Here is an 8694-nt window from a genome sequence, read left to right on the forward strand (position 1 = left end):
GAACCCGTTGTTAGTGACGTTTCGGTGCAGATGAAACGGGTCGGGTCAGGTCAGGTCGATGACGATATGGAATTTGGTTGGCACGGGCACGAGAATTCACCGATTATCGGGGTCAAGGTAGAGCAAAGTACACACAAACACAAACACTCACACATCTTACAACCGCATACACAAACACAATCCTAAATGTGACGGACAGTGCCGTTGTGCTCATCCACCGGTCTCTGATCTTCGATGGTACTGGATGGGAATGGACCAAGCAGAGCAAGCCAACGACCGCAGCTGGACATAGTAAGGAAACATTCATCGGTGTATCACGCCACCACGCCACTAACAAACACAGAGCACGATGTATCATCACGGTCACGGACACACGCACCACAGACACATAGGGACCGGAGTTTGAAGACCTCGGTAGTCGTTCCTCGATCCTTGGCTCGCTCCCGTTGTGTTACACCCCGCATTCACTTCTGCCATCCTACGAGATGGTCAGCTTCCAATCCATATTCTGTAAGACGAGTCACAGGATGACACAACATCCACGTTTCGCTACGCTCGATGCACTCGAACTCCCCGTCCCGTCCCTTTGTAACTCATTCGATAGAGGTATGAACCTGCAACACCTGCAGCTGCTTCAGCGTCGACCAGAGCTTCGTCTAGCGACACCAGTTCACATGAGAATTCCACGAGATAAAGCGACACCACTGGACACTATCACCAGCAGGCGATGTAATGGATGATAGTAACTATATCCGCGCCCATTCCCCCTTTCCCGCACGCTAGATGATAATGACAGTGAGAACGCACCAGAGGGCCGATACTGTGGCCAAAGCTCGTACGGAGCGGGAGCTCACCGTTGCAAGTCTCGTCCGGGACTGACAACGTCCGGTACACACACGCGCGCGACCCACTGTCATTCATTCGGGCAGAAGCTGTGCTCTCCGGATTTGCTCTCGGGACACAAAATCCTGGTCTCACGCTCGTGCTGGTTCCCTGCCCCAACAAAAACACGGACGAAACATTACGGGTTCAAAGCTCAATGGGAATGTCCCTTGATGTACTGCTTCGACAGAGTCGAAAGAGAGAGAGAGAGAAAATGATAGAAGAGGCTGAGAAGAGTTCGTACATTACTACGTAATCCTAGCAGCAGCATCCAGCATCCTCGAGCGAGAGCGAGGTCCTGGTTGTGAGAGTACCACCAGCAGTAACAGCAGCAGCAGCAGCAGCTGTATCGAGAGGATCGATCATCCTCTCCCAGTAAAGCTTGCTCGCCACTTGCTAGTCCTTTCATGCTTATACAGGTCAACTGTTACAGTGATATTGGCCTCTCGTTTACGCCAAATCACACACACACAAACACACATTAGTATCTCTCTCCCTCTCTCGACTGCCAACTGTCATCGGGGCGCGTCACGCATGCGCTTCCTCACGTAAACAGGAGGATGCTGGGCTAAACATCAATGATAGAGAGATGGTAGCATTGGAGAGAGAGATGGTGGCAGAAGATAAGGAGACAACATTTGTAGTACCGGATACCATCTATACACACACCTGAACGTTGATCATGCCGATGACGAGCAGGTGTAATGTGTAGGGTTGCGGCATTACTATACCGAACGTACGGATGGCTCTAGTATTAGTCTAGGATGATACTGGAGTAACATTTTACACACAACGATGACTCAAACTTCGAGTTTGTCTTTTGGAACTTTGTATGTCTTGTTCAGGTGCTGCGAGTATGTTCTGTTACGCCCGTACTTCCTACGCAACGAAGCGCACTAAGCTGAAACTTAGATGCTGGACAAAACATCGTAAAACAATTGCGCGAATACTACGCAAGCGAGCGTAACTAGTACCACAGACAAAGTTCAATTCCCCGAGCCTAAGCCGAGATTCCCAAGATACCTCCATATCGTCGCCTCATCTTCTCAGTATCCTGGGATCTCGCACTGGCGTTGATTCGCGTCTGATGATCCCCTTACAAACCATAGTAGGCCTAAGGGGGTCTACGGAAGATTTTTTTGATGGTACTCTTCCCCACTCCGGGCATATAATCAGGTTTGTTGTCTTGGAACCGTCTCCACGAAGCTGACAACCGGTACGTAGAACTTAATCCATCACGAGCGCCTCCATCGTCACCGTCACCATCGCGCTAGCCGGCCGATGGTGACACGCTAGCACACCACCGCGAGACACCAGACCTCAAGGGACCCGTCCAGTCCTTGGCCATGAATTTGCTTCATCTATCCTGTCACCACGGTACGGAAGATCCGAGATCCAAGAGACAGATTTATGTGTCTCGGCGTGCCCAACGCAATCCTGGATTTACCGGATGGTCGGGGCTGAAGGACAGCCAAAAGGAGTTTCAACATCGTCATCCACACCGTGCACTGCGAGTCCGAATACCTCGGTCAGCATGATTCACACCGCATTCCGAAGGCATTTCGAGCCCTTTCTTGGTTTTGCCATTTATTCCATCAAGATTGAACCGTGATATTACCATTTCCGATGGCGGATTACGGTTTATGGATTTCAGGAAATTGATAAGAGGTCATAAAATTAGAAAGATATATCACCTGGATGCCTAGATGGGATATAGCTATCGAAAAAGGGAGATAACATCGAAAAATTCTCGTTATATCAACGGATACACGCACATTTCATATAAATTTTAAACCGAAAGCAACTCATGGGCATCTCTTTCAAATGGAGGCGCCTGGCAGCTCACAGATTGAAAATCTCGTCCCCGGGTGCTCACCGCCTGGCTTTTCGCTGCCACTGCCATTTACATATCAGACACGCCGATAAAGCAACTACCGCACAGATTACGACCTCCATCATGTAAGGTAGCTTGGCAACTTCTAACAAGAATAACGAGAAAAGATCAACAGCTACTCTTACCATCCGTCTTCGCCGTCGCCATCATGGTCGTAGTCGTGGGCAGGTAATTACGTTACCAGCTGAGGCGTACATGATTGCTCTATGCACCGTGTGTTCGGTGGGTGTTCGTTTGTTTATCTTTGCCGAATAGACGTCGCCTAAAGAATGGCGGCTCCCGTTCTTTCGCCTCCTTACGCTCGGTACCCCATCAAAAACTAACCGCAAAAGCCCTTCCTAGACCGCCCCCGGGGGCAAGTGATAATTATGGAAGTCGCGCAAAGTTTAATTAACGCTTAATGCATTAGCCCGTTTTGTGCTTGAAACACTCTCTCTCTCTTTTCCTTCGCCTCTTTTTCGGAGGTTTACCTCCGTTGTATGTCGTCGTCGGCATATTCGAAGTCTGGGCGTTTAAAGTGGGAGACATGTGCCACTGGCGCAAACCGCAGCTCACAAGACGCTCTCTACCTTGTGCTGGTACTCGTCAACCAACCACAAAACGATTGCCGTACCCCCTTCCTCCCTTAGCGAAATAGCGATCCCATTTCCACACCTCTTTCCTGTCCTACCATGGAATGCAAAGGGAAGCATACGGTTTCCCAGAGCTTAATGCTACTCATGGCCATAATCTTGAGCATCCTTAGCACGGACCACAGGGACCTCATCGTCGTCGTCGTTCTCGGCACCCAAGCCACCCAAAGTAGTTTTAAAACGCTTTCGTCGACCATGAATGAAGTAATAAAACCTCGCTGTAAAGGTAACATAATGTGGAACCGCCCCGGGGAACTACGGTGGCTATGGTACCATAACCGAAGCCACCACCCCGCTACAGTCGCCGCAGAGGAAAAGTTTCGCTGGAAATAAATTAATTTACAGCTTACTCGCTTAGAGGGGACGGGTCGGTGGACTAGTCTGGCGGAACACGGCTTAGAAGAGAGCAAACTGTACCGACACACACCGTGAAAGATTGACCCTTTCCGGCTTGTCATCCAATAAAAAGTAGTTTAGAAGTAGCATAGCAATTGCTTACCTATGACTGTGAAGTACCAACTGCATGACAATTCAATGCTTCACACTCCGGAGATCAAGGGTGAGGTACTCCTAGTGTGGTTTACTCCATTGGAATGCAATTATTGTGATGCAATTGGTTTCTAAGAATGACTGTCTAACATGAGATTACGAGACACTTGAGTTGGTTTTTCCCAGAAGAGTATCAGCTAACGCTGTGATTGACTGCCGCGGTTAGGATACATTTCCACAACCGGCCATTATACTGCACCATGTCTCGACAGTTCGACCAAAGTAGCCGACTAGTAAAGCACTGAAATGGAACGAACGAACCAAAATTATGATCGAAAAATGTATATTAATCTTCGATCAATTCGCTTACTTCGGTCAAACTCACTCCCTGGGCAGCGTATAATTTCGGATTCCGTTTTATTACCTCCATGCCCGATCGCCTGAATCGGAAAAGTTTGCGAAAAGTTTGCACATCGGTGACCGAATGGGGGCAACTCGATGACCAGTCGTCCCGGAAACGCTCTCAATTTCTTTCCTTGGTGTTCAAATATTATTGACGGCGAAGGAGAGACAGACAGAACAATATAAAATAAAGCATAACGAGGGTGGGAATGGCAATCTCCAGCGATTATAGCTCCAGTCGCAACCATTTCGTTGCTTCATCTCTACCCGGGTGCTTCGATTATTTAAGCATTTATGTCTGGAATTCCACTTTATCTACGTTGAACCACAGTAACATCATTTACGTTGACCAACTGTTTGGTAAATTTGAGAAGTGACTGCACAAAAAATAAGTAAGCACTTTTTTCTAATAAAAACCTCTTCGTTTCGTTATGCTTCTGGGGTATTTCGTCAATTAACTAAACCATAGCTTCAAAATGTCCAGTCAGGAATTTTTAATTTTTGGATTTAAGGCATTTTTGCGTTAGCAGTAAGTTACGTCGTCTAGCACCATGAAGTCTAAAAATCCAAAGAATTTATCCTACAAAACATGCTGCTTGTCTCAAATTCAAGATTTTACATCAAACTGCAGAACAACCTATGATCTCTATGTCTCTAGAGCTTCTATATTATCTACAGAGGTCTTTCAGTGGAAGCAGCAGAATGTAATAAAAACACACACGATAAACACGGAATTTATAATTTAGAATTATCTCTTAATCGTTTATTGTACCGAAAAGTCAATGTTCTTGTCTCCCGACGCACTCCTACTTTCATCACATAACCTCCCCTTTCGCCGCATATCGCCGCTTAAGGCGATTGGATCGATGTGGACTCCGGTTCGTAGCCAAGCCAAGATTTCGGTCTGCAACATTAACGTGATGGGTGTGAGAGAGTGTTTTGACTGTAGTAGTAAAAACGAAAACTAACTCCTGCCAGACCAGCAACTATGTTTCAATTTCTGAACTAAATCTGCTATGATCGCTGCTTGTTAGAGCTGTCCCTACCGCCTGGTAGTATACTATCACTAGGCTACCATCATCTATTACTCTTAACGACCTCCGTCGCACTCCGATTTTCTACTTTAAATCGACTGTAAGTCACCATTAAAAAGCTAATCAGAACCAGACTGGTCACACATGAACACATGTCACTCGACAGGCCCCCCGAGGAAGCCATCAGCCAGAGCTACGACCGGGATGGTGAAGGTATTATGCGTCGGAGGATGAATGCTAATCGGTGAAGCGGGGCGAAAGAAGCATTTCGTTTTGGGAGCCGATTCCCCCTTCCTGCTGCTCAGTAGAGAAAACTACCGAACCCAAACGCTGACCGAATACTGTCCCAGTAGTAACGCTGCCAGTTCTGTCTGGTCATCTCGTACTCTGCCGCCGGTATCATGGTTTGTGTCAGATGCAGCTCCGTATGATCGTCCTAGGAATAGTAGAAAAAGACAATGTGTAGCATGTGCAAGATAGTGCTTACAGAGGTCGACATCGGATAATTGGACTTTGGAAACAAACGCCGCATATCCTCTACTAGCGAAGACGTATCGGATTCATCGGTTGGGGAGCCATTTGTTTCTTACTCTGCCTCACCATTAGTGCACCAGAAGCAACAAGCAAATGGGACTTCTGATACTTTGGATCGGTAGGCACAGCCCTCGATGCTATTTGCGTCGACCAACGGCACTCACCTGCTCCTTCAGCTCCATCGTAACAGTAGAATAATGGCCGGACGGCCACTGTTTGTATCGCCACGTTTGGACAATCTTTTTGTTAGGTTCGAGTTCCTGGTACTTCCCGGAGATGTTGCCTCCAAAATAGACAAAACTGAAAAGGGAAAACATTCCAGATTAGCCGATCGGTTGTCCCCCAAATAAGCCCGGGCTCTAATACTCACTCTCCTCCCTTGAAGAGTTCCTGTTTTACATAGCCCCTAGTGAACGCGGTCACCATGTCCTCGCGTGTCAGCGCATCGTACAGCTCGTTCGCTCTGCACTGGAACTTTTCGACCGTTTGCAGTGTTTTCAGGTCCATCTTGCAGCCCACATTCTTGGACGCGGTGTCGGTCACCGTCTCGAGATCAATCTTCTTTTTGTTGAAACCACTGGCGAAGACCGTTTCCTTGTCCTTTTTCACCGTCGCCGTCCCGTCGGATCCGTTCACTTCGTCCTTCTTCGGCAGAATCAGGCCCTTGGCAAAGTCGGCCTTCAGCTCTCGGATGTAGCTGTCCAGCTGTTTCCGCAGTTTTTCCCGGCCGACGTTGTACATAAACTGTTTTAGTTTCTCCGAGGCGGCGTTCGAGCTGTCCAGCGAAACCGTCAGCTCCACCTCGTCGACGTCGTTCTCCTCGGACAGATTCGGGATGGTCACCTTGCCTGTCACCTCCTCGTCGTTAAACCGGCCCGACCACACCAGCACGATGTTCCATTCGTAGAAGAAAATGAGCTTGCCCTTTCGGTTGTTGGCCGTCGCTTCGCCCTCCATCTTCTCGATCTTCGTTATCTTACACTCCTGGCCGTGCCCGGATATCACAAACCCGTCCAGCAGGGCCTGTAGTTTATCCTTCGACCACGGTGTGGCGTTTTTCTCTGTCCAGTGCCAGTTGTTCACGTTTGTGGCATCCGGCCGTTCCTCCACAATCCAGCGTGGATCTCCTTCTCCCCATTTTGCCATTCTGCCGCAAGCCGATAAGATTCCGGAATTCAAAAACCGCAAATCCTCTCAACCACGCTGTTCGGTAACAACAATCTTCACGAGGCCGCAGTTCGAGGTGGGATTGATCGTATTTTACGTTACGCCGGGTGTTTGCAGTGTTCTAGAATTGACCAGCAGCTTCTCGGGTTCGTTCGCTAGCGTTTTGTGCACGGAATTAGTGCCTCTTTCATTCACCAAACAAGAAATTAGCGAGAAGGAAATTTGGAGATTTTTCTAGACTTTTCGGCCTTTTTGTCGTCCGACCCATGCAGCACGTCCGTTTACCAGCTCAATTCCGATACTTTCCAGTGATTGCGGCGTTTTTAGAAGTTTTCTTCACTTATAATAAATAGATTATCGTTTCCTATTTGCATAATGACTTTGAGCGCTTTAATTATGTCTTCTCCCCATTATTTGAGCCTCTTTGCTTCGAATTCCTATTCAACACTAGCTACTAAACGAATAACGATTGTCAAACCGTTTAAGCTTAGGTTACACCGCGCGCGAAAACTCGCCGAAACGTACTTGGTTTCCTTAATTTTCATGAGAATCCTTACTACGATTCCTTATAGATCTGTTTTATTAAAATATCGTACTGTTATCGATACAGGTTATGGAATTTATACAGAGAAAAAGAAAATTAGATCGCTGTTCCGCGCTCCAGGTTTTGTTTGATCTCGACCGTGTGCTCGCCATAGAATCGTTCCAGCTTCTTGTTGAACCGCGCGTTCTTCTCGTTGATGTAATCAATATCTGCATCATCGTTGTGCGTGCGACGGCGCGAGAACTTCTTCCGCTTGGCAATCTGTCCCTCGAGATCCTTCACCATGTTATCGATAGCGGCGGGCGTATCCTTATGCATGCCCTGGAGTATCACGTTCGGTCCTCCGTAAAACGCTTCCCCGTACTTTTCCTTTTGCTCCTCGTACTTCACCAGATCCCTCGGTGGAAGATTTTTCACCAGCCGATTGTACTGCCGTGCCGTTTGCGCTTCGTAATCGGAGAATCCCGGATCTGCGTTCTTCTTCTTGGCCTTGAGTTTGTCTATCCGATCGGCCTCGGCCGCCGAAACGTTCAGCAATTTCACCCGGTTATAGTCCAATCCCTTTTCTTGGGCAGCGGTACGGGCATTCAGATCATCCATTAACCATTCAGCCTGCTTTTGTCGGGATTCCCAGTTTGCGGGCAAATGTTTCCGTTCGTCCTCGGCGATCACCTCTTTGTGATTCGACACCCGCGCTTCGTTGCGTTGAGTGTGCAGGTTCTTCAAGCGCGCCATACGCTCGGCTTGCTTCTCGGCGAACGATTTCGATGGGGCAGCCTCAGTTTCTGCCATATTTCCGGTTATTTCGAGGATTAATTTCACTAAATTCTTCTTTTTGCAGAAATCGGAACTCCCGTGGACCAAAACAATAACAATGTCACTTTTCGCTTGGAATTATGAGTGTCGATGAAAATTTCGTTCGTTTCGTCGATTTTCGCGTCACTTGAATTCTAAACGCGTTGAATATTTTCTTGCAATACGTTGAGTTTCGTTTAAAAATAAATTTACGTGCAATTCTCCGTAAAATGCGCTTTATTCCGATTTTAATCTCCAAATTTTGCTAAGAACATTTTTGGAAATTCAACCATTTAACAAAGATTCTCCTCACATCATCAA

At 47.5% G+C, this 8694-nt stretch overlaps 2 protein-coding genes across 2 annotated transcripts; both read right to left on the bottom strand.

Moving 5' to 3' along the window:
• Positions 1-5045: 5045 nt before the first annotated feature.
• LOC125956313 (activator of 90 kDa heat shock protein ATPase homolog 1) lies at positions 5046-7291 on the bottom strand. The gene is made up of 3 exons (XM_049688052.1): positions 6238-7291; positions 6032-6167; positions 5046-5769 (listed from the first exon to the last, which is right to left on the bottom strand). Exons 1-3 carry the CDS (start codon positions 7011-7013, stop codon positions 5635-5637), a joined length of 1047 nt encoding a protein of 348 aa, XP_049544009.1. The 5' UTR covers positions 7014-7291; the 3' UTR covers positions 5046-5634.
• Positions 7292-7596: 305 nt separating this feature from the next.
• LOC125956334 (pre-mRNA-splicing factor Syf2) lies at positions 7597-8453 on the bottom strand. The gene has a single exon (XM_049688084.1). The coding sequence runs from the start codon at positions 8368-8370 to the stop codon at positions 7675-7677; it is 696 nt and encodes a 231-aa protein (XP_049544041.1). The 5' UTR covers positions 8371-8453; the 3' UTR covers positions 7597-7674.
• Positions 8454-8694: the final 241 nt, after the last annotated feature.

This window comes from Anopheles darlingi, chromosome 3 (genome assembly GCF_943734745.1).
Source record: "Anopheles darlingi chromosome 3, idAnoDarlMG_H_01, whole genome shotgun sequence".
NCBI classification, from domain to species: Eukaryota; Metazoa; Arthropoda; class Insecta; order Diptera; family Culicidae; genus Anopheles; species Anopheles darlingi.